This window comes from Nothobranchius furzeri, chromosome 11, assembly GCF_043380555.1.
Source record: "Nothobranchius furzeri strain GRZ-AD chromosome 11, NfurGRZ-RIMD1, whole genome shotgun sequence".
NCBI lineage: Eukaryota > Metazoa > Chordata > Actinopteri > Cyprinodontiformes > Nothobranchiidae > Nothobranchius > Nothobranchius furzeri.
Window position 1 is genome coordinate 53,407,428 of NC_091751.1, and position 16,663 is coordinate 53,424,090.

General features: G+C 42.5%; 2 protein-coding genes across 4 annotated transcripts; both read right to left on the reverse strand.

Annotated features, from left to right (window-relative positions):
• Nucleotides 1-202: 202 nt before the first annotated feature.
• On the reverse strand, nucleotides 203-10,342 carry LOC107383963 (solute carrier family 12 member 9). 3 transcript variants are annotated; one of them, XM_070556102.1, is made up of 15 exons: nucleotides 9,931-10,342; nucleotides 9,337-9,471; nucleotides 9,109-9,246; nucleotides 8,938-9,044; nucleotides 7,715-7,916; nucleotides 7,399-7,506; nucleotides 5,300-5,411; nucleotides 4,982-5,139; nucleotides 4,349-4,431; nucleotides 4,036-4,160; nucleotides 3,772-3,964; nucleotides 3,529-3,703; nucleotides 1,506-1,652; nucleotides 1,239-1,347; nucleotides 685-1,027 (listed from the first exon to the last, which is right to left on the reverse strand). In XM_070556102.1, the coding sequence occupies exons 1-15, from the start codon at nucleotides 10,322-10,324 to the stop codon at nucleotides 907-909; spliced, it is 2,307 nt and encodes a 768-aa protein (XP_070412203.1). In that variant the 5' UTR covers nucleotides 10,325-10,342; the 3' UTR covers nucleotides 685-906. The 3 variants fall into 3 exon arrangements, with proteins under 3 accessions (XP_054596233.2, XP_070412203.1, XP_054596240.2); XM_054740265.2 differs by having other exon boundaries at nucleotides 1,239-1,437; XM_054740258.2 differs by having other exon boundaries at nucleotides 203-1,437.
• Nucleotides 10,343-10,588: 246 nt separating this feature from the next.
• On the reverse strand, nucleotides 10,589-14,842 carry thpo (thrombopoietin). The gene is made up of 5 exons (XM_015956913.3): nucleotides 13,591-14,842; nucleotides 13,392-13,516; nucleotides 13,208-13,294; nucleotides 12,968-13,132; nucleotides 10,589-12,507 (listed from the first exon to the last, which is right to left on the reverse strand). Exons 1-5 carry the CDS (start codon nucleotides 13,688-13,690, stop codon nucleotides 12,367-12,369), a joined length of 618 nt encoding a protein of 205 aa, XP_015812399.1. The 5' UTR covers nucleotides 13,691-14,842; the 3' UTR covers nucleotides 10,589-12,366.
• Between the last annotated feature and the right edge of the window lie 1,821 nt (nucleotides 14,843-16,663).

Sequence of the window (16,663 nt, forward strand, 5' to 3'; positions counted from 1 at the left end):
ATTTGATGGACAGATTTAAAAAGTCTGAACAAAAAAATAAATAAATCTGAAAATTGCAGGTACTGGAAAAAAAACTGAAAATATTGATCAAAACCACCTTATAAGGTTAAGAAAGTTTGGCTTCCCCACATAAAAAGAAAAGAAACAGTAATGAATCAAGACTTGGTTATCATTTAAATACTACATTAGATACAAAAAGACGTATGAGATGAACAATTTTTATTACAAACAAATAAAAGCACAAATATCCAATAACACAATTTTAAAATATAAAAGCACCAGCCCTAAATAAATTCTCAAAACTACTTTAAGTGGAATCAGCAAAGACCTTTTTTATTACTTCGTAAAACTAGAACACACCTGAAACTGGTTTAATAAAAGATTTAACACCAACTATCCAACTGAAAAATGCTCTAATGTAAAATTTGAGCATGACTCGGCTATTTGTCTTTGGTCTTTAATGTAAGGTGAATAAATCAAACCATTTGATTTTGGTTGATTATACATATAGATTTTAGAAGTCTGTTGTGATAACAGGAGTGACTCCATGAACGAGGAGCGTCGGGCCAAGATCCCTGCTCAATAAATCTATCTGGTGAAGGTAGGAATGATAAAAGCTCCTGTCTGCTGGGGGGTGGGGTAGGTACAGGAAGCGTACTGCTGGTTTAGGAGAGTCGTGTCTGTGGATCAGACTGTTGACGGCGCAGATAAACTCATCGGTCAAACGAGAAGTGTTGCTGGGGAAACGCTGGATGCAGTCTTCTTCCTCACCTTCTCGTCTCAGTCTCTTCTCATCATCCTGTAAATTCATATTACCTCTCCCCTTGGCTCCTTGTCTCTGCCAGTGTAGCGCCACCACCTGGTCCCAGGCAACCGCCTGCACCTGAGCCGATATCCGGAGCTCCTTCAGCATTCTCTGGATCTTCTGCTTCTCGTCTTTCTGCAGCCTGCAGCCGGCCTCCACGCACAGGAAGAGGCGAAGCCTCGCCTGGTTCCAGGCCCGGGTTTCGTGAAGCACGCAGGCCAGCTGCAGCAGGAACAGTGAGCAGATGTTGATGTACCCGTGACCATCAGGGTGCAGCAGATTTAAGGGCCACACATCCACAAACAGCCCCGCTGGGGGGCCTCCAAGCTTCTTTCTCAACCCCAAGACTTCCTCACGACTGAACTGGTTGAAGTATCGAGCCAGAGCCACATTCTTTCCCATTTTTACAGCATCAGCAATAATAGATACATACTCCACTTCCTTTAGATCTTTGGGTTCCTCTGCTCCCCTTACAGCAGGAAAAAATGGGGCGGGTTGCTGTCCAGGGTCAGTGGTTGAACAGGTTTTGTCCACATCAAGGCCTGTAGATGGAAGAATTTGACCAGAGAGGTTGTCTTCAGGGGCGCAATCATCATAGAAACCCAAGATGAGCGTGTTTGGCCTCATTCCACCTAGCAGCAACACCAGATTTGTTCATAAAAATCATTTCTAATCAACAGTGAATCACAGAACATCTTACCAAAGCCTGAGATGAAAAGCAGGTTCTGGACCCCGTGTCGGACCGACTCGGACAGAGTCAGGTTAACAAACGCTTTGATCTTCAGGTGATCCACTAAGCACAACCAGGAGTCGTAACAGCTCCGAAGTGGATCAGAGGGCAACCCATCTGCACAATCACACAAACAGAGTTAAATGCATATTTGCAGGTTTTAGTGCTTTAATTTGGGAAAAGTAGTATGCACTCCCATGTAAACAAAAAATATGTCTAATTTCATAATATTTTCTGATAAATTCACATGAATTCAGCCATATTATAAATCAGTTACAGCTGTTGGTCTACTATTGCTGATTGTTAATATTCTGGCCTGAGTGGGAAAATCTTTCGTGCCATCAAAACTTCATTATGTAAAAACAACAAGTAGTCAATAGCTTGTGTCTGTTATTGGTAAATTGTACAAAAGAGTCCACAGTGATATGGAGTTGTGATTTAAAGTGAACACATGGGTACAACTTACATATTTAGTTGAAAAATAGTAAATGGAAGTAAATAGAAAAAAACGTAAGCATCCATTTTTACTCTCAATACCTCAGGGAAGACAGATGGCCTCAAAACTCATCTGAGATCTGGAAAAGATCAGTTGGCATTGGTCTTTCACTCAGATTAAATTAAACCAAACGTGTGACATCGTCCGTGGCTAGATAGAGTTTAAAAGTATCCAGACCCCCATCAATTTTTCACTTTTTGTTATATTGCAGTTGTTCGCTAAAAATCGATTTAATTTTTCTAGGTAATTTAGTCCAGTAATGCTGTCAGAATTGATTTTTACTCATGACAAAATAGCAGGATGTGATCAGTAAACAGTGTAAGGTAACCTGCATGCTCCACAGAAGCACAACTCGGCACAAAAAGGGTGGTGTTGCTGGACTTTTTCAGTTTTATGGCTTTTTGTCAGACTCTGAACCAGGAAATGGTTGCAGGCAGAAAACTCCGGAGCAATCAGTGATTCCGCCACCTAACTAATCAGTGGCATGCCGAGCCGACCAGACTCCGCCTTGCCGGGTACTTCAACATACCAGGGATGAAAAATGGGGGAGAATTTTGGAAAATATCGAACCGTGCCCTTGGAAACTGGTCAGGCTGAGCTGCACCGGTCCAAGTTACTCCAAGTAGTGATCATGGAAAAGTACCTTTAGAAAACATAATGGTCACGAAGAGGTATTTGTCATGATTCACCGAGATCAGTTCTCCACTCAATATCAGAAAAGGAGAAACATCTGGCTGGTGTTTGGTGCTCTCGTTTCCCGTGACAGTGCACGTTTCCACATCAGGGGCACTTGGCCTAAGGATGATGGCTGACGGGAGGGGTGAGAGTTACTTTACCGTGTTTGTGCTTAAAAGCTAGCTTGTTATGCAAATTATCCATTACAGCTTTAATGCTTCAATCAATTACAGCAAGCAGTCCAGACTCTGAAGCAGCACAGCCACTCCAGACCATGTCACTACCAACACCATGCTGGACTGTGAGGATATTTTTCTACAATTCAGTGTTTTATAGCAGTTGCAACGGGACACAAAGCTTTTAAAATGTTCAGTCAACAGAATATTTTTTCTGTGAAATCTTTTTTTTTTTTTGGCAAATTAAAAGAAATGGGCCTTTGTGTTCCCTTTGGTCAGCAGAGGATTTAATCTGGGATACAGCAAAGCACAACCAGGACAGACGCATCGATTGGCAGAACCGTTATGGTGCGGTTTCAACAAGATTAAAATACCCATTTGTTTACTACTCCATTATGTGTTACAGATAGGAAATGGTTTTATTCTCGTTGTGACCCAACAGCTTGTGTGCAGATGCATGTCATAGGATGTTTAGCTACCGCCAGAAAGTTTGAAATGCTAATACAATTGACAGTTTCTAGTCAAGAATACAAAACCAAACTATTAGAACACCACATTACCTTATTGTGGAATCAAAGCATTCATAACAGTTGACACACACTCAAAGTTTAAGCACACAGATGAAAGCAGTTTAAACAATCCTTACCAAGAGATCCCAGCTTCACATGTCCCAGCACATAGAGGCCACTCTTCTTCAGGTCATTGATGAAAGTCATCAGACCCGTGCAGCTGCGAGGGTTTGCCACCATCAGCAGCACCTGCGGCCTCCAGAACTTCACGTGGTCTTTACGCACGTCCAACAGCAACAAGTACTTGCGTACCTGAGCAAACGAAGGATGAGTTTAAACACATCAAACACCACTAAAGCTAAACTATACGACTCGTGTACCTGATGGAAAATGAGAGCTTGGCTGATGTACCCCCAGTTGCTGATGGGTCCGAGGTAGTGTATAAGCATCAAGAGGATGAGCATGAAAGCCATGCTGGCAAAAGCATAAACGGAGCTGATCAGGAACATCATGACCAGGCAGCCCAAAAAACCCAGAGTGCACGTGTGCCACGTAAAACAACGAAAGGAGGGTCTAAAAATATAAAAAATAAAAATTAGTTGATTATTACTTCTGAAGAAAACAACTCTCTGCTCGTATCACACCTGAAATTGGGTGCAGAAGCCCATTCAAGAGCCAGACAGGCCAGATTTACAGCAGCATAAACCAATAGGAAGAAGATGGTTACGATGCCAGCAATGGTGTTCAATTTGCCAGCAAACAGCACCACCTAGTGGAAAGAAGGATTCACTTCAGGTCACTGATTTCTGTACAAAACTTCATCACAATAAACTCGTAAATCCCAAATAAGATATCTGAGCCAGAGGTGACATACATTATATAACAAAGCAAAAAATGTTGACTTCAAAACTGAACATAAGAAAATAAGTGGTTTAAAATTACACTTCAAGCACAGACCTGCACAAGCAACCAGGAGATGAGCACGGAGACCCAGGGGTTCCCGCTTTGAGACGTCCTCTTTGCCAGGGCGAGGGCACCACCTGTCAAAAATGTATAACATTAAGAAAAGTCTGTTGCTGCTAATCTTTCAAAATCTAATCAACAGCTGAGTCATCCTGCACTCAGTTTTTTCTTTTGAGAAAGTCGGCCCCGGGAGCCATCTGTTGTCGACGGAGCCTTCCAGATTAAAGTGTCGTCGCGAGAAAAATGAGACAAAAATCACTAACAAGTGTCAGTTTCTCATTGGAGAAAGCAACCAGCTTGAACAGATGGAGGACTAATAAAATTCCAGTACAGCTTCATATAATCTAAGCTAACTTGCATATGCTACTAAGCCCTGATAATAACCCAACTAATTCTAGAGATTAAAATTAATTCTAGAAAAAGTTAAAAGGCCAAATCAAGTTTATATGCATTTTTTGTGCATATTTCATCTATTTGTGCGCATTTTGGGACACTTTATTAAAAACTGAACCTCTTTCTACAACATGTTATTAAACTTTGCAGAAGTCCATCACATTCATTCAACTAAACAAATATTTTTATTTAAATTTAGAAAACCAGACAGCAGGTCACATGCAAGAAACTCACCAAGCAAGTTATCTTTGGAGAGAGCGTAGAGGATCCTGGAGGCTCCGATTAGGTTGCTCATTGCAGCAGACACAGCGGAGGAGTAGATACCAACTGTCACCATAGGAGGCCATATGTTGATGGTTCCCAAGAAACTATAGTCTCTTTGGAGAAGGTAACTAGGTGTGATGATCAGGAAAAAATTAGATACATATATGTTAACCACTACATGCACGGTGCATTAAACCGCTTTACATCACTCTGACTGTTTTTGAATAGCTATAAAAGCTTTTGTGAGCTGGAGAGAGCCATGAGGTGCATCTGAGACGCGTCTCTAACCGGTCGCAGGTCCACGCAGACATCAAGCTTAGCAGGTTGTAGGTGATGTAAGTTGTAACAACGGCTGCAAGCGTTCCTCTGGGGATTGAGTAGCTGGGGTTTTTCAGATCGCCTAAAGGTCACAAAAGATTTTTCTTTAGCAAGACAAATTGCTGCATTAGGTTTGTTTCATCTTTTATTTTCCTGCTTCTTAAATGGGGGCTGGATCCTTTGATGTTTTCATCTACTGCTGCATCTCAAACATTGATCAGTAAATCCATTGGCCATTTCAGTCTTCTCGTTATTAGTAACCGGTGAGGGAATTTATTTGTGTTGTAAAAGGAACCAAGTGTTGTCTTCCAAAAGTGTTTATAGCCTTAAAAAGTGCAGGCTGGATAGCAGCTGACCCTTCTCACCCGGGAAACAGACTTTTCGAGCCGCTTCCCTCAGGCAGGAGGTTACGGTCCATCCAGACCAGAACCTCCCGCCATAAGAACAGCTTCTTTCCATCTGCCGTTAGACTTGTGAACAGCTTATAAATACACAACCATGTTCGTCTGCTGTACTTGACATAACGTCACGTTATCGGCCATGTTACCATTACCTGCCTTTTTTATAGCTGAATGTTTTATGCTAGTTTTATTATATTTTATTCTACTTATTCTATTTTTGAAATTTATTATTCATGTTATATGCAGCACATTAGTACCGAAGCAAGTTCCTAGTTTGTGAACTGCTTGTTCGCTGACAATGGCAATAAACCTTTTCTGATTCTGATTAAGAAAAATGTAATTCTAATGAAAGATTTGGTTAATAAGCTAGGGCATTACAATTCCCAAAGGGGTTCCCAAACTTGGGATTAGGATCTCACTCTGTAAAAACCCTACCGAGGGTTGTCGGATAATCCCTTCAAATTGAGTTCAAAGAATACTGGAAGAATTCATCTTTAAAACGCAAAAAGACATTTTAGACATTAAAAAGGCAGTAAAGGCTGTTATGTCCTTAAAGCTGCTAGGCAAGCTGGAAAACAAATTAGCTTAACATATTTTTTCACGCTTCTCAACGTTCTAACATAGTATAGCTATAAATATATTGTAGAGAAATAAATATTTTTAAATTGTGGTTCTCCTCCAATAACACGGCTCGGACCAAAAGCAACCCTTGAAGTGTCTCCCCGAACATAAATACACGATATGTCTGTCGCCAAACCGCAGCACTTCCCAGGGTCCTCCATTCATCATGCACTCATGCAACAGAACACTGGTGGTGTGAGAGGTTCGTGGCTCAATACATTCAGAGAAGGTGTGTGTGTGTGTTTGTGTGTGTGTCTGTGTGTGTGAGTGGGGGTGTCTTAAAACAGCAAACATTGAGACCCTCGAGCAGATGCCAGAAGTCAAATGAAGCATTTCAGAAAGTAACAAAGCACTGACAGTAAAACTAGACGTTGGACCTCCACACAGCCGACATTTACAACTTTGCTCATGTTTTGGAAAATGCTTCCAGGAGAACTTACTCTAAAACATCTCCCTGGAACATGCATTATGGAAAATGTCTCACATTTGTCTCATCTGTGCAAAAGCATGAGCATTTGAGTCAGTGCTAAACTGAAATCCATCCATCCATTTTCTGTACCCGCTTGTGCACGCAGGGTCACGGGGGTCTGGTGCCCATCTCCTGCAGTCTTCGGGCAAACAGGCAGCTTACACCCTGAACAGGTTTCCAGCCCATCGCAAAGCAACAGAGAAACCAATCAGCCTGACAGTCCTGTTTTTGGACTGTGGGAGGAAGCCGGAGTACCCAGAGAGAACTCACACATGCACAGGGAGAACATGAAACCTCTTAAGCAGAAAGACTAATTCTGGATTAAAACCCGGGACGTTCTTGCTGCAAGACAACAGTGCTAATCACTGTTCCATTGTGCAGCCCGTAAAATTAAAATAAAAAAGGTTTGGTTGGTGGCGGTGGTGCGAGTTCCAGAAGGAAAAATGAAAAAACAACCATTGCAGAACTCACCTTTATGCTTTAAATAATTTGTGAGTATTATAGGATCCAGCCCCCTGAGTAAGAACAAGTCAGAACTCTGAAAATGAAGCAGATATTTAATACTTTACAAGTTGTACCTGACATATTGGAGCCTGCCATGATTCCAGTGCAGCCATTGAATAAAACAGCAAACACTCTAGAGAAGCTCATCATGGCCCCAGTGGTGTAGTCCACTGTGTAATCAGCTGGAGGAAACACAGATGAACAAAATAAGCCACACTAACATGCAAATATTTCATTTTATTCCCATTAACTTAACATAAATTTGCAATTGTTAAAAATCTGTTATGGCAATGATTTATTTTTCTTCTAAAAACCTCAAAAGTCCTTGATGTGTGTTTTTTTATGATAAAATCCAATTAAACAAGTGTTAGTGCAAGGTTCAGCACTTACAGAACAGGTTGCCCTCCAACGTGTGCAGCCAGAAGCCGGTGTAATTAGCTGTCCTCATGTTGTCGTCGTTCATTAGAGAAGTATCAGGTAGGACGACCACGGTGGGCTCCGCGATGAAAAAACTAATGAAGATCAAAGCCAAGACCGTCACGACTATGATGAAAATAATAAATGTGGCTTTAGCGTAGATGTTGGCTCCCACCTGAAACGAGACGTCAGTTCAATATAAAAATATTAGAATTATCAATATATCCAGCCACTAGGCCTTCATTTGTTTTAGAGTGACTGTGTGTTTTTCCTGGCGATAGGGGCAGTAGATACCTAAATCGTTGCAAGCAAGCAGTAGTTTTGGAGTAAGATCGGACCAACAGATGCCCATTAGGGTCAAAAAGCCCTGGGGAGTGCATACTTTAGCAAAATAACACCCTCATCACACTCCCTTTCATCACTGGCAACAAGAGGTAAATGTGTAAAACAATGACATTTAGGAATGACGAAAGTTTTGTAACCGTTAGTTACAAATCAGTAAATGCATTTTGTCCAAATGGGCTCCCATAGAAAGAAACATGGCATCTAATATGGCCTCGCCCAGAGACTTAGACCCGCTCCCATGTATTTTATACCTGATTTTTTATGGATATATGTTACAGAGCTGCCAATATTTTTCAATAACTGGGCAACATTTCATTAATTTTCAACAACTTTTTGATGGATAGTTCCAGAAATTAATGGTAAAAACTACACATCGTCACTTTCAGACTTAGAAAATTTGTACATTTCTCTGTAGTTCGAAAACCTGTGCTTTAAGTTTTAATGCAATCTTTAATCCAAAAGCATTTTTTTAATTTATTTTTTTATTTTGTAAAGCAGATTTGCAATTAACTGAAAATCTATACTTTTGTGGCATCTTCTAGTCATGCAGACAAACATATTTTGCTCGGCACAAAAACTAAAAAAGAAACAAGATTTTTTTAAAAAAACTTTTCAGTACTTCATAATTTTCCTCCTGATGTCAGTCAGTTTTGATTTTCCAGTTAGTTATAGATCAACAAATCATTTGACAGAAAAATGAATGTAAACGCAGATTAAATTTACTTTGTGTCCATCGATTGTCTTGCAATCTGTCAACTTGATTGATTTTATTGCTTTTTTTGTGAAGTATTTTGGGTGGATCTAATCTTTGACTAGGGCTGGGCGATATACTGGTATGGGTGAAGTCTCACCAGGCAGACGATGAAGCACAAAAACAGGAGGACAGTGCCATAAAGCAGAGACCACCAGTATCCGGATGGCAGTACCTGAAGAGGACCCGGAGCAGCTGCAGAGCGCTCTGGAAGTAAAAACAAGATTTTTAAACGTTCTAGGACACCTCACCTCATGTTTATGGACCTTACCTTCTGGTTCTCCAAAAGTAAACACGATAGCCTCGACCAAACCTAAAACATAGAGAGCACAGCCGCACACGTTGGCGAGGAAAAACATGATCCCAATGCTGCCACCGAACTCTGGACCCAGAGCTCGACTGATCATATCTGGAAATCAACATTAAGAAATAAGTTATAAAGTGGCTGCAAAATCTCACCTTTTAAGGTCATTTTGTCCAACAGCAGTAAAAGGGATACAGTAGGCGCCACCAGCATCCAAAGCCCCGTTTGTGGAGATGGCACAAATAGAAAGAACGGTCATGGTGATGATGAAGTAGGCCACCAGGAACATGGCGATGGAGTGGCACAGCCCTGCCTGGCCCACAACAAACCCTGCAAGAAACAAAAGGAAGGTTCAGTTAGAACACACACACACACACACACACACACACACACACACACACACACACACACACACACACACACACACACACACACACACACACACACACACACACACACACACACACACACACACACACACACACGAGGTTTGGATCCACAAATCTTTTTATTGTTTTTACTCAATTCCAATATAATCTTTAAACTTTAAAAATCTGCATTAGAAACCAAACTATTGTGTTGCATAAAAACAATTAAATGACAAATTAAGGAAACTGATCAAAAACTTTAATATAGCAAACTATTTATTGAGAGGTTTATTTTTCTATAAAATGAACAACTTGAATGATAATTTTAATGATTTTGACGGAACGAAGAATAAAAAAACGGACGTTTGCACACCTGATAATTTCTGAAAACTTAAAAATACACTTTTTTCATCTTACTCACCAACCCGCAGGAACACGACCACGCTGAACATGGACAGCAGGGTCGGGATGATCACTCCGAACACCACTCCGAGCTTCCGGTTCGTGGAGCGTCCCGAAGCAGGCCCGGTACAGTCCGACACCGCGCTGGGCTCGGGACCGGCGCTGGTAGTCAGCCGGTAATGTAACAAGGGAGTTCTCTCTGACATTTTGCTCGATTTATTAAAAATAATAACTGATAACCTCGGACTTCCCGTTATAAAAGTTTGAAGGAGCTCAAATGTTCCTGCTGCTGCTGCTGTGATAAAATAATAAAACCACATCTGACATGATTTATCTGCACATTCACCTCCAAACGGCCCCTGTAGGAAACCTGGCTCACCTGCACGTAATGACTGACTGCTGATTTGAGACATGACGTCATTTCTGGTGTGTGGCTGAGCCAATCAGCTGCAGCATTGCAATCATATTTAAAATAAAAGCGTAATGCAAGAAGCAGACAAATGATGGGAAGGAAGGAACTGAGTCTATTGAGTCTCTGCAGTAAAATTTCCGAAGGTTTATTTATTTAAAATATTTGTTTTTTCAATTTAAAAATGCAACATCTAAAGATTTACCTGCGAACAGCAGGATCAAACAGTGCAACATTAAACATAAGAGAAAATAAAAATTGAAGCATATAGCTGCTTTTCTTTATTGACAACATTTTTGTACATTTACAATATTCAAAGTCAGAACAATAAGTTTGTATTTGGATTTTTTTCTCCATTTTCTTCTTTCTGTAACTCTTGAATGTTTCACACCAGAAAACAAAAATCCCCATCAGACAAAGAAAACCTTGGTAAATTTAAATGCCTGTGTCAACTTAATTATTTCATTGTTCAAGGGCCGTGTGAATAAGCAATGCCCCCTTACCCAACCCTATTCAATTATGGATTAACTGCAGTTGATCTCAGTTTTGCTATCACCACACTAAGGTCTTATTAGTGCCAGACCTGCATCACTGACAACGTGAAGTAGGCTAAAAGACCTCAAGAAGCAACACAACATCCACTATAGGAACAAAACTCCTAAACAACATCTAAAGCACTGCAGGTCACATTTGAAGTCAGTCCTGTCATATCTGCTGTACAACTGACCACTTCTTTCCACTGGATGTGAAGCAGCTGCAAAATGACCGCAAACTGTACTACATGTCATTTAGCCACCGTTTTAGGGCACGGGCTCCCTTCCACCGGTAGCCAAGTGTGACGTGGATACGAAGAGAAGCTATCATTACATTTTGAGTCAATTTTTTAGGCGCTATGCTTCCAAAACCTGGAGCTTTTCAGTGGCTGGCTCTAGGCTCTGGAACCGCCTGCCCTGAGATCTTCTCAAAGCATGGAGCAAAACATAAAACGTATTTATTTTAATAATGGTTGATTTGTGCATCTATTCGTTTTTATCTAGTTACTGTGGTTTTGTTGTCCGATCTCGTAGTTATTGTTTGTTCTCATCTTTGAACTCGTGGTGTTGTTTATATTTGTTGTTTTTGATGCCATAATCCTTAACATGTTTTACTTGGGCGTGTTTAATTCATGGCTTTGTTTTCTTTAGCATTTTGGGTTGCATGACCAACAGTAAGGCGCTAAGCTGACCTTGTCCTTGAAAACACGTCCAACTCCGCAGTTCAGATCGAGCCAGACAGGAAGTCAAACATGAAAGCAGTGTAAAACATCTGGAAACTTTCAAAATAAAAGTGTGTAATTTCCTGTAAAACCCCGTAGCCGATGTAAACAGGACTGAAAATAAACCACAGACCTTTTTGGATCGATGCAGGTGGACTTCTGAAATCACGCGGTGTTGTAATTCTTCCGAGATTTTGTCACCTCACAGGTTGGAACGCTTTTTCTCCCATTTTGCATCAGAACTGCTCCCGGTTGGAAGGAAGTTTGCAGGTATAACATTGCTATCGCACACCACTTTCATAGCCAGTGGAAAGAAGGGGTGACTGCATTTCAGAAAGAGATCAACAATTAAACATAGAGGCGGTAGTGGGATGGTTTGGAGCTGCTCTGGTGCTTCAGGTTCTGGTGACTATAATTTCTGCTATCAAGCAGAAAAAATATTGAAGTTGAATGTCTGGCATTTGACCCTAAACCAGCTGTCAAATTCTCTGATGCAACTGCTGTGAGAAACTTAATATCTGTTACCAAAAAAAGCCTCACCCTTTAACTCTGACATTCAAAGAATCCTGACTTTTACTTTCATTCAACATCCTGAACATTTTCCATTTTTCTTTGACAGTTTCACTGTTTGCAAAACCTTTTTTTTTTGTTAATGCATATTTACCAGCGAGGAAAGAAAATCTTGAGCCTTCCTGCTGTTTAACATCCACAGGCCTCCTCTTTTATTGACTCAGCGCTCCAGTCATAATAAGTTCAATCCCAGTGGGATAAGAGGGATCCTCCTTGTGGTCCTAAGACGTGCATCTGTCTCCCAGATTAACAATGAAGCGCTCCAGCTTGCCTGAAATCAGAAGAGTGTAGCTTCGTAGGACTGTCCTCAGACTACGAGTGCTTGGAGGAACACAAGAGAGCGACGGAGGCGGAACTGGTCCCTGTTGGTCCAAACAGTTACAATATTTGCAGATTAACACCAAGAAAAACTCCTTTGGAATCATTTTTTTTACATTAAAATAACTGTTTATGATGCAGAAAGGCTCAACCCCGATGCGACTTTTGAGAAGGACCGTGTCATTTGGAAAGTATGCGCTGATATCTACTTCTTGTCCTGAGGAAGGAAGGCTTTAGGTCAATCAAGATAACTGTTCAGCTATTCCCGAAAGCCACATATTTACGGGAAACCAGGATATCTCCACTACAGGAGAAGCTGATAACACCCGTCAACGTGCGTTTGATCCATATTTATGGATTTGGATCAGCACGACATGTTGCGAATCGTGCCACAGGAAAGATCAGTCAGCATGAATTTTCAAACATCCTCTCTAAACTCAAAAGCTAACTTCTGCGAGGATCTAAAGTTGCTGGAATGGAATTTTGAGGCAGTCTGCTTCTTACGCTCAGCTGGAGGTGTGTGAGTATGAGGAGGTGGTTCTGAATGTTGTTCTCCAGCCTCTGCAGAAGCACAGTCTCGCATCCTGCTTGTGCTGTTGTTCTCAGCGTCCTTACACCTTCAATGAGGAGCCTCAGTGATGCAACGACGTCTCCTTGCTTTTCTTTATCCTGCCGTTTGCACAGAAAGAAATGAGAATATTAGAAACTAAGCAAGAACCTGAGGAGGATATGATGCTATCATACTGATTTAGTTTCCCAAGTTGCAACGTGAAGCTGGGTGCAGGGTAACTGGAATGATGTGGAGAGAATCGTGGAGCTGACACACTCACTCTGTGGTGACACAGACAGAACAGGTGAACAGCAGACAGATTCAGCATCCCAGGTGCTGTCAGCCAAACATCTGCCTCAAAGCTGAAATAATCCTTACCAGTGCAATTTCCAGTTCTGGTCCTATATTTAAAGCCTTTCTGGCAGCTCTGCTGCACACAAAATCTTCTGGTTTTGTCTCGGTGTCCCACACCTCACAGGCCACCGCACAGAGCAGCAGAAGTCCTGGATGGACCCATGAGAACACACTGGAGCTCCACGTTTTGATTCAAGGGCATTAAAACACTTGGTGTACTCACTGCCCAAAGCCATGCCCCGTCCGGCTGCTCCTCCTGACTCCACATAAGTTCCATTAAGGGATGTGTCAGGTGGAAAATACTCTCTGCTGGAGTGCTTCATAAAAAAAGGAACTGCGTGTCCCTTTTTGCCTTCACACTGCTTGATTTCCCACCTTCTCACTCGGTAGTGGGAAGTGCGAGTGTTATCTGGTCTAAGAGGACAATGCTGTCCAACTTCACTGCTGCTCAGCTTGGCAGAATGTTACAGATTGAAAAATGGAGTTTAGTTGTTCAAACAGTTTTTTTGTTCTTTTCTGATTCTTGATCAGAACTTGTTGGGTTAATAATTTGTGATTGTGAAGGCACCCATTTACACAGCTTGTCATGTTCTGTGTCCTTTTGTTCCCCAGCCCCTCCAGTTCCCACACCAGGTTCTCCTTTTGTGTTTTCTAGCGCCCTCATGTGTCTTGTCTGCATCTCCTCATGTGTCTCCTGGTGTTCCCCGTTTGCCCTCTAGGTTTCCCCCCTCAGACATCCCTCTCCCAGGTCCTGTGCTCTCTTGGCCCCCTCTTAGCCACGCCCCTGTAGTTTCTTTCTGTAGTGTTTTCCTTTAGTGTCAGTTTCCCCTTAGAATATTAGTCATGGTTCATGCCTTCTGGTCTTTTGTTTTTTCTCATTTTTCCTTTGTTACAGCCTTTCATCATATAGTGTGTTTTCCCCACCAGTGTTTTCTTCCTCCTCCCTGAGTTAGTAATTGTGTTCACCTGGTCCCTCTCCCCACACACCTGCAGTTCATCTCCCTCTCATCTTCCCAGTCTATTTAAGCCCTGTCTTGTCACTCTGTGTTTGTTGGTTCATTGTCAGTGTTGTTTTTGTCCGTCTCAAGTGTTCTCCTGAGCTTGCTCATGAAAGAGCTTCTGTTTTGCCTTTTTGTCAGCATTTGCTTTTGGATTTATGCCCAGCCTCCTAAATAAAGGATTTTTACTTCATATCCACTTCTGCCTCGTGTCATCCTGGGTTACTGCATTTTGGGTCCAAACCATCCTCTCAACGTGACACAGCTGTCATAAAGCTGGAGTATGTTTACCTTGTTGGTCAATGGAATCAGCTGTTAAAATACTAGTGTGTGTGTGTGTGTGTGTGTGTGTGTGCATCTGCAGTATTTTAGGCATCACCAGTTCATTTGGTCTTAAAAAAAGATTTCGTTTTCTCATTTTTTCAAGTATATCCCTCTGGTGACAGGACAGGGTGACATCACTGCCCACGTGATTCCCCCCCCCCCCCCCCATCCAGAGGTTCAATAGCCCTTGCAGCATACATGCGAGGGGAGCAAATTATCTTCAACCGGAAAAATGCAATCATCCTTCAGGTTTTCACAGCCTGGAGGTCGCAGCTGGAGTGTGCGGTGACTCCAATCCCATTGTCATGTCGGGGAGTTAAGAGGGTGTAAAAAGCAGCTTGATAAGAGAGAACATGATGGGATGCAGCATCCATCCTCCTCCTTGTCAGACACCTGTTCAGAGGCTGACCCCTCTACACTCCCTCTCCTCCATCCTCACTTCCACCAGGCGGGTTCAGCGTGCCATGAAGACGCCTAATCCTTAAGTGTTGATGTATCCAGTCACCTAGGAGAGGCACGCAGAGAGAGAAAAGGCAAAACATGAAACATGTGTTTCTTTTTTAATTTTCTTCTCCATCTTGGCGTTTCTGCTGAACCAGACAGTTAATTAAGACGAATGCGCGCGGCGCCTCCGCAGATAACGAGCGGGGCGATTAGATCTCTGCACATCCAGGGAGAGGAAGAAGAAGAGGAAGACAGCGGGCAGTATCGCTGACTGCACCCGCATTGCATCACGGACGCGACACCCGCCGGTACCCCCGCTGTCTCCCTCCCACCTCAACCGGAGCTGCTGAGGAGGCTGGAGCATCTTATCGCAGTTTTGTTGAGCTCTCCCCGATGTCGCTCCTCCAGGTCTCCAAAAGCACCCAACAACCGCCGCGCGCCGCAGCGGAGGCGCAGAGCCGGTAATTTACGCGTGTTTCTGACAACTTTGGCGCGGCTGTGCATGGATTGCGCATCACCAGCGGAGCAGCTTCTGGTACCTAGTGAGATCCCCCCCCCCCCCCCCCTAAGAGGAGTATAGTGAGCACCAGGGGGGGTCACCAGCTGCCAGACTTCATTATCTTTTAAGTGAGCGCTGCAACCTGTAGCTGTGCGCAATTTTATTTCAGTCCACATTCCGCCGAGGCGCAATGGAAGGACGCAGCTGACGGTTCCGAATCCCTACACCCGAGGAGGAGGCTCGACTTAAGGACAGAGAAGCAGCTCCGGGGGGGAATGGTGAGTACACAGCGTCCCGATAAACCACCTCTCTTATATTTTCTCTTGATATCTCCAAAACTTTGTCCGTGTCCGGCTCAAGGACAAACGCTGTATGGCTACAGCACACTTATCGGCATACGGGCATCATTTAGTGGTTGTTTCTCACAATTAGAACATTTTCCTTGCAGTTTTCACAGTGACCTCTATAGAAACTCATGGCAGACACAGGTGGTTTTATCCTAATTGGACATATTCGTGATCTTTGTTGTTGTTTCAGATTATAAAATGTAAGAAATTTAGTTCTATTCTGGATGTAAAACTTTAAACATTGATTTTTTTGTTTAATTTAGACCTTATGAAGTATTTTTGGCCCTTTTTTGTCCTAGAGCTCTCTTAAACCTGCAGGTAAAAGTCACCTGAGCACAGGTGGTCCTTTTTGAGCACTTCTGTAGAGGAAAGATATGGGTTAGTGTGCTGGTGCTGGAGGCTGCAGAGCTCCAGTTCCTCTTCAGGACCATGATAATGTACCCCTGCCTGTGAACTCCCTGATATAATGAAGCTGGTGACACTCATTACCATGAGTCAGGTGGGGCACAAGGCTGAGCTGCTGGCCCAAGATGCTCATGCACATGAAGTGCATGAATAATAGGATTAATGTGGATTTTTGCTTTCTTCTTGTGGCTGTGAGTTCTTTTAACAGCCAATCATCTGCAGCCCAAATGGGATGTGTTTAATGTCTAAACCAGTCAGATGCCTTGATCCTGGATAAAT

Bases quoted from the DNA above. Each gene is read 5' to 3' on its own strand.
- thpo (XM_015956913.3), bottom strand. From the start codon at position 13,690: ATGAAGCACTCCAGCAGAGAGTATTTTCCACCTGACACATCCCTTAAT. The intron at 13,295-13,391 runs GTAAGGATTATT...GTGTCACCACAG, and splicing joins CAGAACTGGAAATTGCACTG to AGTGAGTGTGTCAGCTCCAC. The intron at 13,133-13,207 runs GTATGATAGCAT...TGCAAACGGCAG, and splicing joins CAACTTGGGAAACTAAATCA to GATAAAGAAAAGCAAGGAGA.
- LOC107383963 (XM_054740258.2), bottom strand. From the start codon at position 10,324: ATGTCTCAAATCAGCAGTCAGTCATTACGTGCAGGTGAGCCAGGTTTC. The intron at 3,965-4,035 runs GTGTGATACGAG...TTATATTTTTAG, and splicing joins GCTTCTGCACCCAATTTCAG to ACCCTCCTTTCGTTGTTTTA. The intron at 1,438-1,505 runs GTAAGATGTTCT...TGTTGCTGCTAG, and splicing joins GCTTTTCATCTCAGGCTTTG to GTGGAATGAGGCCAAACACG.